Genomic DNA, 23,512 nt, shown 5'->3' on the forward strand with positions numbered 1-23,512 from the left:
TTAATATTATTAACTTCAAGAGGTTCAGAGACTATTTCAAAGCAATACAATTAGTAATTATAGAGCTCAGACCAATGTAAGAATGTTTCAAATCCTGATCTTTGCTCTGCACCACCACCACTGTGCCCCCAAATTCAGAGGATCACAGAGAAGAATGCAGGTGGGTGGGGGAGAGTTTGCATGGCTGCAGTCAGTTGGGAGAGGTGGGCAAGAGCCAACCCTGACCAACCCTTCCTCTGTGCTCCTCGTTGCAGGAATTCGTGAGGTTGACAGTGTCCGACATGCTGGTAACATACATCACCATCCTGGTGGGGGACTTCCTGAGAGCGTGTTTTGTCCGGTTCATGAACTACTGCTGGTGCTGGGACCTGGAGGCTGGATTTGTACGTCACCGTTTCACAGCTATTCCGCAGGAAGTTGTTTGAATCATCCCCTTTGATAGAGTCACAGGCATCCTGTGCATTTCTTTAGATGCTTAATGCCAGTCTCTGCTCTGTGAAGTAGGAAAGTATTTACTGTGCATTTCCTTTAAGTGTTTACCTGCCTTTCCCCAATGAAATTAACAATTGAAATTCTTATCTGGAAAATGGAGGCGTTTGGCCCTGGGAAATGTGGACCACACACTTCATTGCTGAGCAGAGAAATGCCAAAGCAGCATCGATTCTCACTAGGGAAGACAAAGAACGCTGGGCTTCAAAGTCCACACTGTGCAAGCTGCAGGAACAGAGTGAAAGTGATAAGAGGAAATGGTAGCTCCTAATTTTTTAAAATATATCTTTCTTGATTTCAGAGAAGAAGGGAGAGGGACAGAGAGATAGAAACATCAATGATGAGAGAAAATCATTAATCAGCTGCCTCCTGCACATCCCACACTGGGGATCAAGCCCACAACCTGGGCATGTGCCTTGACCAGGAATCGAACCTTGAGTTCTGGTTCATAAGTTGACCCTCAACAACTGAGCCACGTCAGCTGGGCATGGCAGCTCCCAATTTTTGAAACGCTAATGAAATCCTAGAAAGTGGCAGGGCAGATGTTGACATGAATGTTTCAGAAATTCCTGAAACACACCACGAACACAGTAACCATTGGTTCTGTCTTCTGAATTGTGCTTTGACTAACCTCTTTGATTCTCATTCCTCCCCTGGCTATTCTTCTTCCCCATCTACCTGGGAGACTGCTCATTCTAAACATGTCATTTCCTCTCTCCAGTGGCCTTCTATGATCTGGCAGAGCCTAAGGCCCCATCTCTCCTATGAGTCTCTACCAAACCCCTCACTTGCCCACCCAGTGGTCACTGGTCTTGGGAGGGACCTCCCCCTTAACTGAGCTCCAACTTTTGTTACTATGTCATCCTCATCCTCGCCGGCAGCAGGGTACCTGGCCTAGGTAAGGGCCCAAGTACAGGTATCTGTCATATCTTTTTTTAGTCACCAGCCACAGTTTACACAGGCCTACTCAACTCCTGCTCAGTGAGGAAAACTTCATAATCTTATCTGAGAACAAGGGTGCAAGAACCTTGTGCTCAAAAAAGATGGCATCTTTATGTCATGACATTGCTAAGATGGCACTGCTCTCAAATTAATTTATTAAGTTCAACAAAATCTCAAAATTATACTAAAGTTCATTTGAAAACTAATATTGTGAAAATAACCTGGAAAATAATTAGAACAGTAGAATGAAAGGGACTAGACCTACCCTTATATTAAAACATACTCTAGCCTAACCGGTTTGGCTCAGTGGATAGAGCCTGGACCTGAGGACTGAAATATCCCGGGTTTGATTCTGGTCAAGGGCACATACATTGGTTGCAGGCTCCATCCCTGAGCCCATGTGTGGGAGACAACCAATCAATATCTCTCTCTCTCTCTCTCTCTCTCTCTCTCTCTCTCTCTCTCCCCCTCCCTCCTTCCCTCCTTCCCTTCCATTCTCTATAAAAACCAATGGAAAAATATCCTCAGGTGAGGATTAACAACAACAACAACAAATAAAGTCATTTCTTTAAAAAACACTCTGAAGCTATAGAAACTAAAACTGTACTATGGAATGGACAAACTTATCAATGGATAGAATAGAAAGTCTAGAAATAGGTACAATCAATATGGGAATTTAATTAACGATACAGGGAGTCTTTCCAACCAGTGGGAAAATGAAGAATTATATAACAAATGGATTGAGACAACTGGATAACCATAGGAAGGGGAACTATATCTCATTCATTTTACCTAAATAAATTAATTGCAGCAGAATCAAAGTTTTAAACATCAAAAAATGAAGTGATAACTTTCTAAAAGAAAGCATAGCTATATATATAAAAGCCTAATACGCTAAGTGTCCGACTGGTCGACCGGTCACTATGACACACTGACCACCAGGGGGAAGACGCTCCCACCAGTAGGTTAGCTTGCTGCTGAGATCCAGCCGATCAGCACTGGGCGAGAAGGCCAGATATGCCCTGGAGCCAACCTCCCATGGTCCCTCCCTGGCCTCTAAATATTTCTTCTAATCAATTTCCTTTCAAATGTGTATGAATCTGTGCACTGGGCCTCTAGTATAATATAAAACTTATAATGTTGGGATGAGGCAGATTTTTCTAAGCAAATACAAAACCCAATAGATAAAACATTTTCCTAATATTTTAAAATGTTAAATTGTAAATTCCCAAGATTTAACCTTCATGTGTTTGGATTTGTACATACTTCCTCCTTTGATCCATGCTTGCCTGACCTTCCTTTTTCCTTCTCTTAACTTCTCATTCCTCCTCCTCTCATTCCTGTAACCTGTTATCTCCACTCCTGGAAAGCAAATTGGGAAGTAGGTTTAACCATGTTTCATGAGGATCCCGCCTCCCCAGTGCTCACAAATTTGTATTCTTTCAAATACTTCACAGATCTCCCAAACTCTGAAAATCTGAGTCAGCCTGAAAATATGTATCTAGCTAAGCCTTTTCTTTTCCAGGAATGCTCTACGACTAGAGAATGATGGGAAGGAAATTAGGAAAAGAGAATTAGGGGGATGATTTACTTTGTTTGTTTTTTATTTTTTAAACTTCCTTCTCAAAGTCCTCGTTTAATTATTTGCATTCTCATTATTTATTAGAATTACTCCTTGATTATAATTTCAAGGTGCATTACTGATAAGAGCATTGGTAAAATGTTCTCGTGGGGGCCAGGGTCCTCTCAAGAGTACACAGTCAGCCCACAGGCCCTAAATGGTAAAAACTCTCACATTTTATTCTTGAAAAAGACATTGAAAAAAGTTTCAACTCTGAGAACTTCAAACTATTTCTTTAATTGAGGGGACACCCTGTATGTTAAAGAAGCAGACCCTGAATCAACAGTTCCTCTCTCTTTGGGATGGAGAGGCCCTGGCTTGGCCAGTGGCTGGTAGTAATGTCTGGCTGACACCGTCTAACATGTTTCTCTCTCTCCACCCCACCTCCCACCCTCCTTTATCTCTCGGCAGCCTTCATATGCTGAGTTTGATATTAGTGGAAATGTGCTTGGTTTGATCTTCAACCAAGGCATGATCTGGTGAGTTACCCAGTTCATCTGGGGATCACCTCACTTGGGGAGTCAGAAAACTGGAATCTCAGGCGTGGCCTCTCAACTAGCTGGGAGAGGCAGGAGCTCCCTCCTTCCACGTGAAAACCAGAGGGCGGGACTAGATGAGAACCAGCAGTGTCTGCCCACCCCTGTGCTCTGGTGGGCACAGTGAGGGAAGAAGAGAAGAGGTGGAGAGAGAAGGAAAACAGAAAGAAGAGAGGGACAGGGGAAGGACAGCGGGAAGAAGGCAGAAAGGAAAAAGTGGGGAGGGGAAGAGGGAAGGGGAGGAAAGAAAGAAGGAGAGAAGGAGGGAGATAAATGAACTAAGGAACTTCTTCCTCTGAGGGAGTTAGAGGAGGTTGTATAACTTCAGCCAAAGACTTTCAAGATGCCAATGGCTCAGTGCAAGTCAATGTCCAATTCTCTTAATTTGAGAACTTTTCTGAGCAGTAATGTTATTTTAGGGAGACCATGGAGAAACGGACAGGAGGCCGTATAATTTGTTAGATGCCTGGTGCTGAGGCAATAATGCTCGGAGTGTCTCCTTCAGAGGAATGAATGGCTATGGTCTGGTGATAAATGTCCTGGTTAAATGGGAGGCCCCTTCCCTTGGGACCTGCAGAGAAGGCGAGGCCTCCTTCCCGTAACCCATCAATCCCATTTCCTTCTGTCACCCTTCCCTGGCCTCCCCTGCTGCCAGGCCAACCTGGTGTGTGTTTCTGCCCCTCCAGGATGGGCTCCTTCTATGCTCCAGGACTGGTGGGCATCAACGTGCTGCGCCTGCTGACCTCCATGTACTTCCAGTGCTGGGCGGTGATGAGCAGTAACGTGCCCCACGAACGCGTGTTCAAAGCCTCCCGATCCAACAACTTCTACATGGGCCTCCTGCTGCTGGTGCTCTTCCTCAGCCTCCTGCCAGTGGCCTACACCATCATGTCCCTCCCGCCCTCCTTTGACTGCGGGCCATTCAGGTGCACAGCCTTGGTTGCATAAGAGAAGCTCCCCCGCCCCCAGGCAGTCTGCTCAGAGAGCAGTGGCTCAGAATTCCAGTTCTGGTGTCACATCGGCCTGCGAAAGGCCATGGAGCTTGGGGCAAATCATGAGTGTTGCTCAACAGTTTCCTGCAGGATGGAAATGCCCTGTGTGCACGATCCAATGGGGTAGCCCCAGCCATGTGGCTATTGAACACTTGAAATGAGGACCAAGACACTGACTTTCTAATTTGCTTTCATTTGAATTAATTTTAATAATCACCCCATATGGCTAATGGCTACCATATTGGACAGCACAGTTCTGACCTTTTAACATATGGATAAATAACGTAACAGGGATGGGGGTAGGGGTGGGGGGGAGGCGGTATTCTGAAGATGAAATGACCATATACAGTATTGACAAGCGCCATTCAAGGGTGAAGCAGCTACTGAGACTCTTGACTGGGACTCCATGTTTTGCAGAGCATTTGCCAGCACTGTGGGTTCAGGGTATATGTCAGACTAGTTTGGGAGACTGGACATTGAATAAAGAGATCAGTAATTATACAAGGAGGTACATTGAGAAATCTGTGCATCTACTGCTCTCTTTCCAAATGTGAGACCTTCTGGAAACAAAGCCCTCTCTCTACTCCATAAAAAGGAGTCTGTGGTTAAAGCCATTTGGAACATACTGACTCTTTTATCTGCCACCTTCTCACTTCGAAATGCCTGATGTAGTTCCTTTATTAAAGGCTTGGAGGAATCATGCAATAAGATAAGATGTGCATGCTAATGTTTCTATCCTTTTTTTTTTCTTTTTGTTTTTTTTAGAGAGGAAGGGAGAGGGATAGAGAGTTAGAAACATCGATGAGAGAGAAATATCCCTACTAGGGATGTGCCCACAACCAAGGTACATGCCCTTGACCGGAATCGAACCTGGGACCCTTCAGTCCACAGACCGACACTCTATCCACTGAGCCAAACCGGTTAGGGCTAATGTTTCTATCCTTATTGGCCACAGACCCTTTCTTCATGTAACACCCATCCAGGGCCGGGAGTGGGGTGAGGTGCCAACCCTGCATTTGCACGAGCCTCAGAGTGAATACCTCCTTAAATTGTGCACCCCAGAGCCTCGCCCGCCTCACTCCAGTCCCTGCCCTGCCTACTAGTGTGGATCAACACACTTTGGGAAATGCTGCTCAGTTTATAAAGGACTTAGCTAGATACAGCCCTGTAGTTAGTGCCCCACAGTGAGTGTCAAGGGAACTCAAAGGAGAGAGGAGTGCTCACAACAGACTATAATCTGACTGATCAGAGGTTCAGACAGAAGGAAAGGGGGGCTAGATGTAGAGTAGATGGCCTGACTGCCAGGCTGAAGGGAGAACCACATGGCACAGGTGGTGGAAGCCGTCCTGAGCGAGGTTTGGAGGACTGGGCTCTGGGTGCAAATGCCAGTGCCCCTTTGCTGAGGCTGCCTGCCTGTCCCCAGGCAGGAGGCCAGTGAATGGGCCTGTGCCAGGCCAGGCGCTCACCATCTGCATGTTTTAACATCTGTTTTTGATGTCAAACTAAAAATACTCCCAAAGCTGCCACCTCCTTCCTGTCACTCTTCTGATCAAAACCCATCAACGGCTGGAACATTCATCCCGTAGATATTTTCAATGCTTCCTCTCACTTGCTTCAGGTCTTTATTCAAAGGTCACCTTTTCAGTGAGGCCTTCTCTGGAGACCCTAAGGAAAATGCCACACACACACACACACCATTGTTTCTGCTTATTCTATCTCCTTACTAACGTCTACCTGCCATTCCTTCTGCCTATTTATCTTGTTTGTTGTCTGTCTCCTCCACCAGGACATAAGCTCCATGAGGGTGTGATTTTTGCTTCCTTTTTCACTGCTTTATACCCACTGTCTAGAAAAGAACACTGAGTCAATGCTTAAACTAGATCCTTCACTTCACAGAAATTCACTTTTACTTGGAGGGACTCGGGGTTTAGATCAGATCCAGACAAGCAATATAAATAAATGAAATGGGCAGCGTTGCACGGCATATAGTTAAAAATAGGGGTTGGTAAACTGTAGCCCATGGACCAAACCCAGACCACCAACCTGCTTTTATAAACAGTTTTATTGGAACACGGCCACACCTGTTTGCTTACATATACTCTACGGCTGCTTTCTCGATACCACAGCAGAAGTGAGTAACGCCAACAGAGACCTTCTGGCTCATAAAACCTAAAATCTTTATTATCTCTCTCTTTTCAGAAAAGAATTGCCAGCCCTTTGATTTAGAGCATAGATTCTAGAACCAGCTCTGCCACTTGCCAGCTGGGTCATCTTGAGCAAGTTTCTTAGCTCCCTACACCACAGGTTCATGCCTATAAGATGGAAATAACAGTAGGGCCTACCTCATAGGGTTTTTTTGAGGACTTAGTGTGTTATTATTTGTAAAGTACTTAGAGGAGTGTGCAAGTCCACAGTAAGGCATATGAGCAAGTTTGTTAAGCCTGAGCCCTGCCCAAGTTGGGGGTAGCTGGCACTCATTACAATGCTATGAGGTAAGAAGTATTATCTACACCAGGGATCAGCTAAGCTTTTCTGTAAAGAGCTTGATAGTAAAAAATCAAAAGGCACCATGAGATCATCCATCACGTCAGCCTTTAGAGAACTATTCCCATGCATGGGAAGCTGGGTCAGTCCCATAGCTATATTACAGGCAATGTTCTCCCATGAGAGTATAGGGGAAAGCCCATAAGATGTCAGACGCAGGAGGCCAATGTAGTTTGAGAAGTTGTGAGCGCACTGACCTGGCTATTATCCTGAGACAAAAGGGCAGCCCCTTAGGGGGCATTTTTATTTGCAGTCCATTAGGGGCAGATCTGTGGTTCTTCCGGCTCAGTAGTGAGCGGCAGCTTTGGGAAGGGCGTGCACACAGTTGTGTGCCCTGTGAGTTTTGCAGCATGCTGTAATGTGTCCTCTTCTTCCCAGTGGGAAAAACAGAATGTATGACGTCATCCAAGAGACCGTTGAAAATGATTTTCCAACCTTCCTGGGCAAGATCTTTGCGTTCATCGCCAATCCAGGCCTGATCATTCCAGCCATCCTGCTGATGTTGTAAGTTAGCCAAGGCCCCTGGCTCTGCCTCATGGGAACCTCTCCTTCACCGTTGAAACTTCTTTAGCGGATCCTCCTTTCTTACCCTCGTCGTCTGGATGTCCCAGAAGCAGATCCTGAGACAAAGATTCAAACGCAAGTAGTTTTTTGGGGAAGAGAGTAGGGAAGACAAGCAGAAGGGACAGGAAGCTGCTTTATTATCATTGGGATGCGGTTAGTCCTGCTGGCGAATCCTGGAAAACAGTGTGCTTCCGAGTTACCCCACTCAAGGGCAGGGATCTGGGGCATCTGCACACCAGCTCCCATCAGTCACTGGTTGAATGCTGCTGGGAATCTCGGGAGGGGAGAAGCGTTGGTTCATCGCCCAGCAATACGGGCCAGCTATATTCCCAGGGAGAATGGTTTCTGTGCCGGGGGGCTGCAGGGGGAGCTCCAGGCACAGAGGTAAAGGTACTGGCAGCTGCAAGTTTTCAGGGAGCATATTGAAAGATAGGGACCAAAGAATACGGGTGGGTGCTGACAGTGTCTGTAACACCCTCCTAAACATGTACTAGAAATACCAAAGACCTCTGGCTCTGAGTCTCTGAGAAACCTTAGGGACTGGTTCAGCCTGTCCCTGCAGGGCCCAGGGGACTTCTCCACAGAGCATCCTGTGCCTAGAACATCATTCATCACTATCCCTCTCAAAGACTGAGAAACCCCTGAGGATGGTGGGTGGGTCTGAGAATGTCTGTATCTCCAACATCACCCCCACACCTAGGGCATAGTAGGAAAGCAATGAATGCTCATAGAAGGACCAGGGGAAGGAAGGAAAAAAGAAGACAGGAAGCTAGAGCCCTGAATTTGAATTACCTCATCAAAAATATACTAGGGAAAATATTAGGGTTTTTTTTTAATAAATATCTATTTTTGGCATGTGTTTTTTAAAATTATGAAGTATTCCTAACATACAGAAAAGTACAACCATGTACGGGATCACAAATTTAGATGTTCACATGTAGCAATATTTGCTTCAGATCTCTCTTTAAGAGAAGCAAAATGTTACAGATACACTTCAAGTTCTCCCCAATCCTTTTCTCTTCCTCCCTCTCCAAAGGTAACCACTATTTTAATTAGCTTTAATCATTCTCATACCTATTTGGTACTTTCATCATGTGTGTATGTACTATTGCTTTCTGAGTTTAAAATGTTTTCATGAATGGTCATACTACATAGCTTTCTTCACTCAACATTATGTTTAGAAGACTTATCCATGTGGAAACATGAGCATAGATTTTAATATCGCTATATGTTCCATTGCATGAATGAATGGACCAGTTTATTCATTTCTCTGCATAGACATAGTTAGGTTGTTTCTACATTGTTGCTCTTGCAAATGTGCTCCTGGTACATATATGTCTCCATGTGAGAGTTTCTCTAAGGTAGACCTCTTGGAGTGGAACTGTTGGGTCATAGGTATGTGTTTCTTTATTCTCTTTAGATAGTGTTATACTGCTCTCCAAGATAGGTGTATTTCCTTACGTCTCAATTCCAAACATCTGCTCTAGTCCTGGCATGTGAGGGCTGACATGCTATAACAACCTGGACCCCCTGAGAAGATTCTGGAACCCAGACACCAAACCTGACCTTTGCAGGCAACTTCAGGGGGAACACAGTCACCCATAAACACTTTATCCTCTCTGACCTCCAGCTCCTCCCTAATAAATGGGTTGTTAGTTAGGAGAAAGGGCAAGTCCTGGTGCAGAGAAAGTGCCAAAACAGAGAGTGGTCCCTTTACCTGCCTCCCTTCTCTGTATGGAGAGAGCTTGTAGACTCTGCTAAAGTGGCAGTGGCGGCCCACATGAGGGAAGGTTGGGGAGTAGCTAAGGCTTGAAGTTCATGGAGAAAAGTGACAATTAGGATGAACCTAAAAAGCTCTCAGATAACAGGCTGGCTGAGCACCCAGCCCAAGTGGCCTCTCTGTTCTCAGGAAGTACAGTTCAGGTCATAGCCTCGAGCAGGTCCTGTGAAAGGGAAGCCCAGGTTCTAACCTTGAAGGACACCCAGTCCTGAAGTCAGCCAGTGGGAAACCAGCAACTGAAAACCAGCAACTCAGGAAAGAAATTCCATCCGTGCACCTGAGCAGGGGACCTCCACGGCATCTGCAGTTGTGTTTCTAGGCAAACTTGGAGCAGGTACTTAGCAGCTCTGCCTCTCTCCATACTTGATGGTTGTGAAAAGAGTTTTGGCTTCAAATGTTGCTCTGAGGAGCTCTAATAGATGACCTGGCCTTGGGCAAATTACTTAACCTTTCTGCATCCCAGGATACTGATTTGTAAAGAGCGGAACCATCATTTCTACTTCATGGAGTTTCATCAAAACCAGTGGGGGCGGGACGCACATGGCACAGAGCCTGGCACCAGGCAGTGCCCAGGAAACACAAGCAGCTTCTTTCACAGACAGGAAACCCCGCTACTCCCCCACCCCTTCAGATTTCCATAAGAGGGATGATTCCTATAGCGGCCTTTACTGAGCACTCTGAGAGGTAGAAATGTGTAGGTCATTTCCACATTCCATCAGATAGAGAGAGCAGGGATGTCCAGGACCTTTTTTCCATGTTAAGTGGAAGACTTAGGATGGTAGGGCCTCTCTCCATCCTGCCCAGGGGCAAAGCCTTGGCACCGATTGCGAGAAGCCTGCCCTGATTTCTGGGAAAGGCACCCAGCTCTTGTCACTTTCCAAGGTCGCCGTACCACAGGAGGCATGCTTTTCTCTTACAGCCTGGCCATCTACTATCTGAACTCAGTTTCCAAAACCCTTTCCCGCGCCAATGCCCAGCTGAGGAAGAAAATCCAAGCGGTGAGTCTGTCTCGAGTTTCATTCCTCTGTCGAGAGTTCCATCCTGGAAGGTGAAATGATGCCATGTTTTTGTGTTTTGCTGATTTGCTCTGTGAGCCCAGTTGTGTGCTCTAAATGGCTTTCTTCTGAACCAACGCCAAAAACATATGTATGACAGGTAGCAGCCTGTGAGACTCAACAGCATGCGTTTACATCCTCGGGCTATGTGGGTGTCCATGACAATACTTACTTACATTTTGAGAGGTTGCTGAAGAACAGGATAAATTCAATGAATTCAACCAATGTTCACACATCATAAAACCGGTACCCACGATAATTCCTATAGATTAAAACTAATACTATAAATACTAAAGAAAACAGTGTTGTCAAAACCACATATTGCTTGTGGCCTGTGGCCTAGGAGGTCTTGAAAGTTCCCTCCAAGCGCAGGCAGCCCCTCTCAACATTAGCTGGCTTCAGACCCCTCTCTTCCAGTCTCCCAGCTCCCCCACCCTCACCTGCTACATATGTAAACCCTCCCTAGGCCCTGTCCTCCTTGCTTCCTCGATGCCTCTACCGGAAGGAATTTCATCTGCTTCACAGCCAGTTCTCCATCCCCATTTCCTTAATCCTACTGGTCTCTTGCCCAGATAAAGAAAACCACTGATCTAAGATTGGAGGGCTTCCAGCCTGCAGGGCCAGGTGCACCTTCAAACGCTGTGCAAACCTGAGCTCTGCTGCCCCCTGCAGTCGAATCCGCAACCCGGGCATGTGCCCTTGACCAGATTTAAGGTAGTTCCCAAGAACTGAAGATGGAGTCTTTGCCATCTAGATCTCACCATTCTGAGCTCAAACACCCATTTCCCGGGCCAAGACCAACCATTAATGTTTTCCTGCAGCTCCGTGAAGTTGAGAAGAGCCACAAATCTGTCAAAGGCAGAGCCGCAGCCAGAGATTCCGAGGACACGGCTAAAGGCAGCTCCAAAAATGCCACCAAAGCAGGTAAATTCCATGTCATGATTACTTTTTACAAAGCCACATAGTAAGGTGTAAAGAGTGTATGTGGTGAAATCAGATCTGAGATTGAAATCAGAATTTGGGCGATTATTAGCTGTATGAAGTTGGGTCAGTGAAAATAAGAATGAATGATAGCCCTAGCCGGTTAGGCTCAGTGGATAGAGCGTTGGCCTGCGGACTGAAGGGTCCCAGGTTCGATTCTGGTCAAGGGCACATGCCTGGGTTGCGGGTTCGATCCCTAGTGGGGGCGGGGGTGCAGGAGGCAGCCAATTGGTGATTCTCTCTCATCATTGATGTTTTTATCTCTCTCTCTCTCTTCCTCCCTGAAATCAATAAAAATATATGTATTTTTAAAAAGAATGAATTATAGTGCTGACCTCATGCAGCGGTGAAAATGAGATGGATCATGTGTTAAAGTGCTTTACAGAATTCCTGGCACAGAGAAAGGACCGATGAAACAAGCTGCCTCTGTAACATGGGGAAGTAGCACTGCTTGTCTTGCAGGGCTGCCTCACTCATTTCTACTCTCCAAGTCTTCTGTGGTGACTTTTCGTCTTTCTGTTCCTCATAATTTAGTTGTTTCAGAAATGATTTTGTCTTCTTCACTTTCTCTCCTGGGCCTGTTAGTTCCCATCTAATGTCTGGCTACTTAACCCAACACTGAGAACTATTGGTCCCACCACACCCCTTTAAGATGCTCTACGTGTCAGCTGTCATGGGTCACAGCTGCCCAGGGATGGGGGAGGTATTTGTTTTCTATGTTGTTTTGAAGGGAGATTTGCACCTAGCCGCTGCTACATGTTTGTATTATCTTTAAAAAGAAAACACCAGAATATCTAGAATAAACGGATAAGAAAGAGCCACATATGTTCCAAAGTGTCACAGGGCTTCTGAGGAGACTAATCAAAAGCCATCTCCACCTTGGGAGTAAGAAAAGGTCAAGTTGAAAGAGATCATCTCTGAGGTGATCCCATTTTCCAAGGACTGTCCCTGTTTTAAATTAAACAGTGCCAGTATGCTGTGATTTGGGCCTTTGGTGTGAGAATTGAATAAGATGCACAAGAGATGACTGATAGTTTATGAGTTATAATTTTTAGTGCAGAAATTATTTGATACTTTTAGAACATGTAGGCAAGACTATCAGAAAAAGAAACAAGAATTTAAGCATATAACAGTATTGCCCTGCAAGATGAAAATCCTCCATCAGTTTATTTTCAATTCTCCAGTTCCACTAGTCAGGAGAAATAGGGCACCCATGTACATCCCTAGCAAACATTTTGTTGATATTAGAATAATAATGCCCTGGCTGGTGAGGCTCAGTTGAGCATCATCCCATGCACTGAAGGGTCACTGGTTTGATTCCCGGTCAAGGCACATACCAGGTTGTGGGTTCTCTTTCTCCCTCTCCATTCCTCTCTAAGAGCAATTAAAAATATATACCTTTTTTTAAATGAGTAGTAACAAGTATTCTAGTACTGAGTGTTGACATTGGAATGGGACAAGTTACTTCTGAATAGTAAAAAGTCACAGGTAAACAAGTGGATGTTGCAAAAAGAGGACAAGTGGATGTGTCAAAATAGAACCTATCCCAGGTGATTCTCCCAAAATGTGTGGAGCTACAGACCTCCTCCATAAGATGGACCAGCAGCCCATCGAGGGCCTCACTCATGGACTGGTTTGTGGCATGCAGGAGAGTGACTGACTGGCAGCTTATTATTGTGAGGTTGAGGAAAATATCTGAAATCCCCTAACTTTTCCACACAGGTCAGAAAATGGAGCAAATGCAATACTATGTTGTAATATCACCAACAAAACAAAAAATGCAATGGATGTATTTGGACACTGATAGACTTAAGTATGGAAGGAAAAATAGGTGTGCACAATGTTTTCCATGAGAAGCCAAGACACCTACACTGGTTTGTCAGTTGTCACATGTCCCCAGAATCCCAACGTGCCTGTCTTCCTGACCCACTTCTTTTCCCTCCTTTCTCTACTGGCTGCTGTTGTAAAGCTTGCCCTTCTTCAAATTTTAATTCTTATTACAGATCTAAAGCTCTTTTAATTTAATATTGACTAAATCAGTACTGCAGTTTTTGCTTTTGTTAGAAAAAAAAAAGAATTCTCTGAATATACCCATGGCAGCTTAGGAAAGATGGTCAACCTTTAGTCAGGAAAATTCCAATAGTCTCATTGCTGCCCTCACTTAGCTTCTCTTCTCGAAGTATTCACCAGAATGATCTTAGCTGTTGTAACAAACAGGCCCCAAACAGCAAATGGCTCAAACACAATAAAAGTTTACTTCTCACTCAAAATAATGTCCAAATTGGGTATTTAGATTAGATGGCCACTTTCTTCCCAAGTGATGATGCGGGGACCCTGGCTCCTTCCATCCTGTGACTCCGCCTGCCTCCAACCAGTGCAAGGGGAAGAGCCTAGAACACGCGCCTGGAAGTGGCCCACATCAAAGCCTAGACTTGAGTCAAGGCCATGCCCATCCATAATGGAAACTTAGTCCATTTCTGTGTCCCAGAAACTGGGTCTGGTAAGGAACAAGCCAGTAACTGCCCCTAACTTGGACTTTGGGGAAGGGAAGGAAAAGAACTGGAAGCTGGATTTAATTCCAGTTCACACAGCCCCTTCCATCACCATATTTGACCCTGGCAGCCACCTGAGAGCTGTTGTCCCAATTTTATACTCAAGAAAACCAGGTCCAGAGAGTCTAGCCTAGGGCCAGCATTCAAATTCTAGTCCTCCAGCCAGCAGATCGTATTCCTCCAGCAGATCTGTTCATGCAAAGGCTAGGCCAAGGTGTCCCCAAAGCCTGAGAGTGAGCTGACCTTTCTCAAATCACCAAATAGGACTGAAATCTACATACCAAGCAGGAACAGCTCCAGGGGGCTCTATTCCATACAAAAAAACAAAAACAAAACAAAAAAAAAACACTGTAGCAAAATCTCTCATATCCTCATTCTTGTCTTGGTTCTTTTTCCAGAGACCATGCCTCACTCTGCCAGCCAAAGCCAGACCCTGGGCAAGAAGGCGCAGGGCCCTGGGACCTCCCGTTCTGCCAGTGGGACCATGCTGCCTGCCTCCAGTCACCTCCCTATATCTCGGCCTCCTGGCATCAGACCAGATCCTGGCCATGCCGGGCCTCAGACTCATCCTGGGAGGGCAGCCTCTAGAAAGAGTGCTCAGAGACCTCCCCACTGACAGCGGGGACTCAGAGGAGCCCCTTCCTGGGGCTGAACCTGAGCCCCACCAGCTCACATGCCCAAATCGGTGTTTTCTCTCCTCTCTCACACACGTTCTCTCTCCTCTTATTGAACGTGGGGATTTTGATTACTTAGTCTCAGGCCATGGCTTCCTGTCTCCCCATAATTGTCCTTCCCAGTATCTTGGTGCAGGTAGCTCTGGACCTTGCACACCCATGGTGCCTTCCCTTGGCTCCAGGCTTTGGGAGAAGGGGCAGGGCTGCCACCACCATCATAGACTTTACTCATGGCACCCATGTTGGGACACAGGTTTCTACCAGCTCCACCAGCTGGGAGGAGGGTGCACAGGGGCCATATCCTGACCATCACCTCTATACAAAGGAGGTGAGATGGTTAGGATAAAAGGTACAAGAAGCTAATGAAAATAAAACTAAATGGACCCAAGTCCAGCCATGGTGAGTGGGAAGGTGGTAACCCAGAACCTAGTCTGAGGGGGAGCCGACGCCATGAAGCACCAGAAATGCACTGGAGCCTCCTAGCAGCAAGGCAATGAGGGAGTAACATAGTCCTTCTTATCTAATTGAAGGAAACTTAAGATTGTTCAGGGCAGAAAATCTTCCTCATGCACCAAATTATAAAAGGAACGTGGTAGCCTGTTTATTGCATAGGAGAAGCTGAAGATGATCTCTGAGGAGTTTTGCAAAGGGTGCAATGCAGAGCCTTGACCATCCTGTTCACGCAGGGGTGGGGAACCTTTTTTCTGCCCAGGGCCATTTGGATATTTATAACATCATTCGAGGGCCATACAAAACCATCAACTTTAAAATTAGCCTGCTGTATTTGGTCAGACATTTAATTAACTCACCTCTAATGCCTTGGCAGGGCCAGACTAAATGATTATGCGGGCCTTACATGGCCCGAAGGCTGGATGATCCCCACCCTTGACTAGTGTCACGGGGTTCTATGCAAAATGTCTCCAGGCAGCATAGGAGGCCAGGCCATTGAGAAGGTGTTGCCAGCAAGGGCAAAGGCTCAGCACAGTCACAATCCAAGACTCTTCAGTAGCCAGGTATCTTGCTGGCTGTTCCCTTCTTTCTTCTACCTGGTGCCCCCAGACCCAGGTGAGCATGCGGCTTCAGGATCAAGGGACACTCTCACTCCATGTCTCTGCACGTCGTAAAAGTAGTCCTGTCCCTCAACCACCACCCAATCAAGTCCCCAGAGATTCTCAGGAGAATCCCCACACCCTGGAAGTCAGGCAAAGTCCTGATGGAGATTTCATAAGCTATACAATTCAAATGATTTCCACTTCCTTCCCTTTCCCAGCCCAGCTCCAAAACTTCACACATAACCTGGGATGGAGTGAGATAAACTATAAATTATTTCTCCCACGTTCATATCCAGGCAAGACTAAATAAGATCTGGCTGATGCCCCATCTTCCTGGAACCGAGATCCAACCCCCCAATCCAAAAATGTTGGTGCATCATACTCCTTCTTTGGGAGAATACACCCCAGTTTCAAACTAACCTACCTGAGACCTCAACATAAGAATCAACAGAATCTAATCCAACCATCAGGACTGTAAGACCCAACATTGGCCACCACGCTGATACCTGGCCTTCAAGTCATCCTGCCTGGGGATAATGCCAGCCCCTGGGGAAGGGAACAAGAGAGGCCTCAGTCATCACTCCTGGCAGTGACTACTGTCAGGCTTCTAATGGCTATCAATATACCTAAACACCCACCATAAACACAAATTATCCTGTTCTGGTGATGCATAATTTTATGTGAGGGAATACTTGCTTTATATTGCTTATCAACAAACTGTCCCCAAAATTTAAGAGCTTAAAACAATAAACATTTATTATCTCTTACAGTTTCCTGTGGATCAAGAATTTGGGAATGATAATAATATTATAATAACAATGTAGGGTTTCAGCTAGGTACTTGAATGATTGGGAGAATCACTTCATAAATTATAGAATTGTCTAACCCAGGGGTGGGCAAACTTTTTGACTCGAGGGCCACAATGGGTTCTTAAACTGGACCAGAGGGCCGGAACAAAAGCATGGATGGAGTGTTTGTGTGAACTAATATAAATTCAAAGTAAAAATCATTACATCAAAGGGTATGGTCTTTATTTTATTTTTATTTTTTTTTAGTTTTATTCATTTCAAACGGGCCGGATCCGGCCCGCGGGCTGTAGTTTGCCCACGGCTGGTCTAACCACTATGCTGTACACCTGAAACTAATATAAAATAATGCTGAATGTCAACTGTAACTGAATAATAAAATTAAAATAATTTGGGAGTGGCTTACCTGGGCAGATACGGTTCTGGATATTGCAGTCAAGATCTCGGGCAGGGCTGTAGCCATTGGGAGACTTGACTGGGGTTGGAGGATATGTTCACAAGATGGTGCACACTCATGGCTGTTGGCAAGAGGCTTTGGTTCCTTGCTGCAATTAACAGGAAACTTTGATTACTCCCCACATGCACCCACATGGACCTCTCCATAGGGCTGATGGGGTATCCTCACAACATAGCAGCTGGTTTCCCCTACAGCAAGTAATCTGAGAGAGCAAGGGGGGAGCCACAATACCTCTATAACCTAGTTTCAGAAATTACACCATCAATTCTACCACTTTCTACTCATTAGAACTAAATCAGCAAGTCTAGCCCACACTCAAAGGAAAGATTAGGCTGCATCTCTTGAAGGGGGTGGTTAACAAAGAATTTTTGAATGTATTTTAACAGTTTTCCTAATTCAAATAGTTACAAGAGCTCTACCAAGAAAACGCTAAAGGTTTTTTGAAAGACATCCATCAGAGGATGAGTTCATGGTGGCTCCTGGGACTCTCAAGCAACAGGACACTTCCAGTGAGCGAGGGAGATGGGCAGAGGAAGAAGGCATAGGTGAGAGAGGTAGGGTGTTGAAGTGGTGTGGCTTTACAGGTAGGACATGTTATTAGAGAACAGTCTAGTAGATTATCATCTCTCTATTCTCGGGTTTGAGTTTCCAGTTCATTCCATCTTAAAACTTCACTATGCAGCCTGTCCAGAGACCATCCGGCATGCAGACCATCTCTCTTCCTCCCATCCTTCCTTTCTTCCCTCTTTCCTTTCTCCCTCTCTTCCACCCCTTCCTTCTCTCTTTCGGTCACCTAAGAGTGATTTGAATTAGCAGGTCCACTTAACAATTTACCCAGAGAATTATAACTAGTGTCTTAGTGACATTACCCTAGTTTGTCTGTGTGTTCCTTACTGGGGGAAATGAAACAGACACTGAATTTTATCTGTCAGAAGCTATTTTTACAGACAGACCCTTTCTTTCTAATAACCTACATGCTCAATGTCCATAAAGAGCTCCATTGCACACAGAATCACATAAGTAGGAACACACTTTTGGTGAAGATCAAGTTGGGCACCTCATTTTCCCATGACTTGCACACTCACAGAAACTGGGGAGTGATGTGCCAGCCAGGGAGAGGACCTGAGCAGGTTACCAACAGCAGCCACTACACTGGGCATCCTCAGTTCAGTAAAGTCATTTCCAATATGCTCTGTAGCACCCCACCCTAAGCTGCGGCCCCAAAGTCCCTCAGGCTCTGTAAGGAGCAGTAAGAAATAAACCTGCATGCATAAAGGAACACTTATTTCTCTTCATCTTGGTACAAGTAGAGGAGAAAGGTCTCCCTTGAGAATTTATATTAACAAGGCAGTCCTCACACAAAGAATCTAAATTCCCTTCCCTACTGTGTGTTCCAAAAAACTCAAATGGAAAATTTTACAGTGATCTTAGGTTAATTGTACCTCCAAGAAAGGGGAGGGAGGAAGGCAAAGAAACAACAAAAATTACACCAAATAGAAAGCATATAACAGGATTTAAAATACTAGTATATCAGGAATCAAAATAAATGCTGTCCAGCTAGTGTGGTTCAGCGGTTGAGCAGCTACCCAGAAACCAAGAGGTCATTGGTTCAATTCCCAATCACGGCACATGCCTCGGTTGCAGGCTTGATCCCCAGTGGAGGCCGTGCAGGAGGCAACCGATGTTTCTATCTCTCTCCCTCCTCTCTCTCTAAAAATCAATAAAAATCAAATAAATGCTCATGTAATAAAACCTCCAGATAAGAGACAAAGATTATCAAATGGATATTTTTAAATCCCATGTGTTGTTTCCAAGTGATACCTTTAAAACCTAAGACGAGGGCAAGTAAGCACTTTGTCCCTTTTGGTTCCTAGGGAACAAAAACAAATACAATCTTTAGGGGCAAAATCACCAGGTACATGGGTACCAACCAACTTTGTAAACTGGGTTTGTTTTTGAGTGCTGAGGGTTTCTATTGAAGACAGCTGTCTGCAGTACTATACCAGATAATTTATTTTTCAGTGTGGCATTAGTTTGAAAAATGTAAAGAGAGACACAATCTCATGGTTGGGGCACATGAGGTAAATACACATACCGATATCTCCATCACCAAGTCATATCCGGAATAAGGGCCATATAAACCCAACCTCCAAAATCTGTTGGAGATTCAACCAGTTGAGACATGTAAAACTAAGTGCCAAACATTATGCTAAGTGATCAATAAATAGCAAATATTATCATAGGTGTGGATAAGATCAAATATCCTCAGACTCAGGCTATGAACACAAACAGCATCAACTGAACAAAACTTTTACCCTGTAATTCTTTTTTTATGTATTTTTTAATTTTTTTTATTGTTGATAGTATTACAGATATCTCCCATTCCTCCCCCCTCCTTTATACCCTATAATTCTAATCAACTCTGAGCTTCAGAAGCTATAGCCAAAAAGAAAAGGAACACTGGGCTAGATGGTCTTCCTTCGATGCCTTTCATTCTTCTGTGTCCATGGAAATAATGTTGCGGCCCAGCCAGCGTGGCTCAGCTGCTGAAGCAGGAGGTCATGGTTCCATTCGGTCAGGCCAGGAGGCAGCCAATCAATGATTCTCTCCCATCATTGATGTTTCTATCTCTCTCTCCCTCCCTGAAATCAATAAAAATATATTAAAAAAATAAATGTTGCATATATGGGTAACTCATTATCAAAGACTTTTGCAAGGTTTCTTTTCACATTAGAAAAAAGGGCAAACGAATTGATTGCTAGAAGCCTTTTAACTGTCTCATTCACAAAATGTGTAAACTGCCGCCATCTTGTGGTTATTTCATGCAATTTCCTTTCTTAAAGGAATTTTTTTTTTTTTTTTTTTTTTAGAGAAAACATTGATTTGTTGTTCCACTTTTTCATTGGTTGACTCTTGTATGTGCCCTGACCAGGGATTGAACCCAAAACCCTGGCCTATCAGGACAACGCTCTAACCAAGTGAGCCACCAGGCCTAAAACTAGTCACTGCAATTTAAACAGTCATCCTCGGTTTAACCACAAGGATAGTTCTGAAAAATGCATTGGTGGGCAATTTTGTCATTGTGAGAACGTTATAGAGTGTACTTAACACAAGCCTAGATGGTATAACCTACTACCCACCTAGGCTATATGGTATACCACTGTCATATATAGGTCAGTCCTTATGTGGCACTTGGCTATAGCACATTCCATTTCCATCGTTCCCCGTTAGCATTGCCCATGGCTCAAAGTAAATTAACTCTGGGTTAATTTAGATCAAAATGACACAGTGAGCCACAGACTAGGCTAAACAAAAACGTTATGGATGCTACAGTGTGTGACCCTTCCCCATGGCTACAGTCCTATCTGCACCGAGAAAGAAAAGGCCCTGGGTGCCTCATGGCTTTAAAGCTTGAGTCTGGAACATGCCTGGAAGCCCACAGCTCCCCCTCAGACCTGCTGCCCGTGAAGAACATTTTCTCAGCTGGAACATCACCTCCAAATTAATCTCCAACCAAACATTGTTTAGTGAAGAGTAAGAGCCTCATCAGATCAAGCAATTCATCCTGCCTTCATGTAAGGCTTGTTTTAGATTCTACATACTAGATCCTTCCGTCCTTCTCCAACTACTGACCAAGATGACGCTTATACCTCTAGCAGGTTCTTCTCTTGTTTCTGGCTTTTGCTTCCACTCTCTTTCTTTCACCTCTTAACAACCTACACATTCTTCTATTATTACCTAAAACCCCTTCTGGCCATAAAGTCTTCCTCGGGAGCACTGGCCCTCACCACCACCACCAAATTATCTTCTGCTCTGCCTCCCATACGACCTCATTTCAGCACTTTGTTCTGTTCATTCTTCCAGGATTATAAAGTCTCTAAAGTCAGAAGTCAAGGGTTATGTTTTTATTTTTCTCCGAGATCTCTGCATTACTCTCTTGATTAAGATCTCTGTCCAAATGTCACCTCATCACTGAGGGCCTCTATGAAACAATGCAACATTCCTTAACATTTATCAACATATTTACTTCATTTTTCATCTCCCCATAGAATGTAAACTCCATGATGGTACTGACTTGGTTTGCTTACTACTGTATCCATGCACCTAGAAACACCTGGCACGCAATAGGCATTTGAACTGGTGAATCGGCCCTCCCAAATGTGGATGGGTATCATCTGATTCTTCGAGTGCCAGAAAAAAACAAAAGGTGAAGGAAACAGAAATTAGTTCTATCTCTGCTTGAGCTGAGATTTCATCTTCTCCTCCCCTTGCACATCCGTGCTCCTGGTCCTCATGCTTTGACTCAGAGGCAGATTTATTTATCCAAAATGTGTTAGCTTTCAGCTTAGTTACTCTCAGTCTAATCCACAGAAATTATACATATGTGTGTGTGCATATGTATTTCTATATGTACACATATACTATGTATATGTTTACGAGGGTGTACATATTTGTATACAGATGTATGTTTAGCTGAGACAAGTTCTACAAGTCAATACCCCTTCCCTTACTCTCTGTGACATATTACTATTTCCTATTCTCTTTCATCCTTTCTTTTTAATGCTGGTCAAGAATGTCTAAACCCTGCAATCTATTAATGGATTCTGACTTCTTTGAAAGCCCCTAACTTAGCAGATAAGCACTTGTAACTCCAGGAATATTTAGGATTAACTACAGAAATAATGAAGTAAAACAAAGTCATAGCATTAATATTCTCCATTACATTTTGAAACCATCTATTTAATTTGGTATTTATAACGTTTAAGAGAATTTAATATTATTAGTATAGATTATTTTTGCAATTCCATTTTAAAATGTGAAGTGGAATAACTGATTTAGGCCCATAATTTTAAGTGGATATATGTAACAGAATTTAATGTTTGCAAGCAATATTGAGATTTTAATATTTACCATCCATATTTTTAAGTTTAATATATTTGGCTTTAAGAGTGAGCTCGGGCCCAGTGGTTGAACTTAGACCTATGAACCAGAAGAATCAGGGTTCGATCCTGGGTTGTGGGCTCCCTCTCTGAAATCAATAATATATATATATATATAGTTGAATAGATAATAGAACCACAATAGAGAGAGCTTATAGAATTGACCAAAGTCAAATAAAATATATTAAATTTATAAATGTACTTTTGTATGGGAATTTGTTATTTTTTTAAAAAAAACCTTTAGCCCTGGCTGGTTTGGCTCAGTGGACAGAGCATCACCTGGGGACTGAAGGATCCAGGTTCGATTCCAGTCAAGGAAACATGCCGGGGTTGTGAGCTCCATCCCCAGTAGGGAGGCTGTAGGAGGTAGCCGATCAATGATTCTCTCTCATCGTTTGTTTCTCTCTCCCTCTCTGAAATATATTTTTTTTAAAGTTTAAAACCAAACAGATCCCTTTAACCCGGTGGGCGTGGCTCAGTGGTTGAGCCTTGGCCTATGCACCAGGAAGGAGGTCCCGGTTTGATTCCTCCCTTGGGGCACCATGCTGGGGTGGTGGGCTCTGGGGCGTGCAGGAGGCAGCCAAAGAGATGTTTCTATCTCCCTCCCTCTCCCTTCTTCTCTGAAATCAATAAAAAAATAATTTTTAAAAAAAGACTTAAGGGCCCTTCAACAGGGCAACACGTGTTCGCGCAAAAGGAGGTGTGCTCTGCTCAAGGGGAACAAGAACCGACCTAGAAAAAGGTGGGATCGTCTTTCTCTTCTACTGTATCGCCTGCCACCCTCGTTTTTAGAAAAGAAATACACAAAATATTATTTAAAGGCATAAAACCAGCCACCAGGAGTGTCGTTTCTTTAGGGTCTGCGCCAGAATGCCCAGGCCCCCTTCCGTTCCTGTGAAGAACGGGAGCGCGGCCCTCGGGCCTCCTAGGAGGGGGGCCCTCAGGGGAGGCAGGATGAAGGGGTCCAGAAGGGCGTGGGGCGCAGGGAGGCGTCTGGGGCCCGAGGTCACCTGCGCTGCGGAAAGCGAGCTCGGCATCAGTTTCCCGAGCAGGGCCTCCAGTCCGGATCTCACCTAGCTCTGTGGCCCGTCATTTATCTGATGAGAACATGAGGGCCTGGACTATTATCCAGAAAAGCGCTTTTCCAAACTGTTCTGCAGCCTGCAAGGCTCGGCCCAGGCCCGCGCGTCCCCAGCTACTGCGCCGCCCGCGCTACTGCAGAGGCCGGAAAAGGTCGCCCGATTATATATTCACTTGATTTTTAGATTCACTTGTTGATAGATGTGTATTTGTTGTTCATATTTTGTATCTTTACCTTTCCTCTGATTGGCCAGCGGGGATCGGGGGCGGGGCTTCCGGAGCCTGGTTCCGCGCGCCAGAGCCCGCGCGCCGCATTGCGAGCCGGACTAGGAGCGGACGCCATGGTGAGGAGTGGTTGTGGTGTGCGAGCCCGGCGTAGGCCACGGTTTGGGCCTGGGTTTAGGCCTGGGTTCGGGCCTGGGTTCGGGCCTGAGCCCTGGCCGGACC

At 44.9% G+C, this 23,512-nt stretch overlaps 2 protein-coding genes and 1 long non-coding RNA gene across 4 annotated transcripts in view; 2 read left to right on the forward strand and 1 right to left on the reverse strand.

Annotated features, from left to right (window-relative positions):
* The window catches only part of TMC2 (transmembrane channel like 2), a 46,842-nt gene extending 31,849 nt beyond the window's left edge, over window positions 1–14,993 (forward strand). Inside the window, exons 14-20 of the mRNA XM_006758018.2 lie at window positions 255–383; window positions 3,464–3,531; window positions 4,275–4,514; window positions 7,503–7,628; window positions 10,388–10,466; window positions 11,345–11,447; window positions 14,455–14,993. Coding sequence (XP_006758081.1) covers window positions 255–383; window positions 3,464–3,531; window positions 4,275–4,514; window positions 7,503–7,628; window positions 10,388–10,466; window positions 11,345–11,447; window positions 14,455–14,672 — 963 coding nt within the window. The 3' untranslated portion in view covers window positions 14,673–14,993. The remainder of the gene's footprint in view (window positions 1–254; window positions 384–3,463; window positions 3,532–4,274; window positions 4,515–7,502; window positions 7,629–10,387; window positions 10,467–11,344; window positions 11,448–14,454) is intronic.
* LOC107182172 lies at window positions 6,163–23,220 on the reverse strand. Its single transcript, XR_001512893.1, has 3 exons — window positions 22,996–23,220; window positions 16,995–17,133; window positions 6,163–7,744 (listed from the first exon to the last, which is right to left on the reverse strand). It is a non-coding gene; the product is annotated as an uncharacterized LOC107182172 (long non-coding RNA).
* A 120-nt stretch (window positions 23,221–23,340) lies between these two features.
* Window positions 23,341–23,512, forward strand: part of NOP56 (NOP56 ribonucleoprotein) — a 5,237-nt gene continuing 5,065 nt past the window's right edge. Inside the window, exon 1 of one of the 2 annotated variants that reach the window (XM_015560238.1) lies at window positions 23,341–23,409. In XM_015560238.1, the coding sequence (XP_015415724.1) occupies window positions 23,407–23,409 (3 nt within the window). In that variant the 5' untranslated portion in view covers window positions 23,341–23,406. The remainder of the gene's footprint in view (window positions 23,410–23,512) is intronic. The other variant, XM_006758021.2, reaches the window with a different exon arrangement.

This window comes from Myotis davidii, unplaced genomic scaffold, assembly GCF_000327345.1.
Source record: "Myotis davidii unplaced genomic scaffold, ASM32734v1 scaffold32, whole genome shotgun sequence".
Lineage (NCBI taxonomy): Eukaryota > Metazoa > Chordata > Mammalia > Chiroptera > Vespertilionidae > Myotis > Myotis davidii.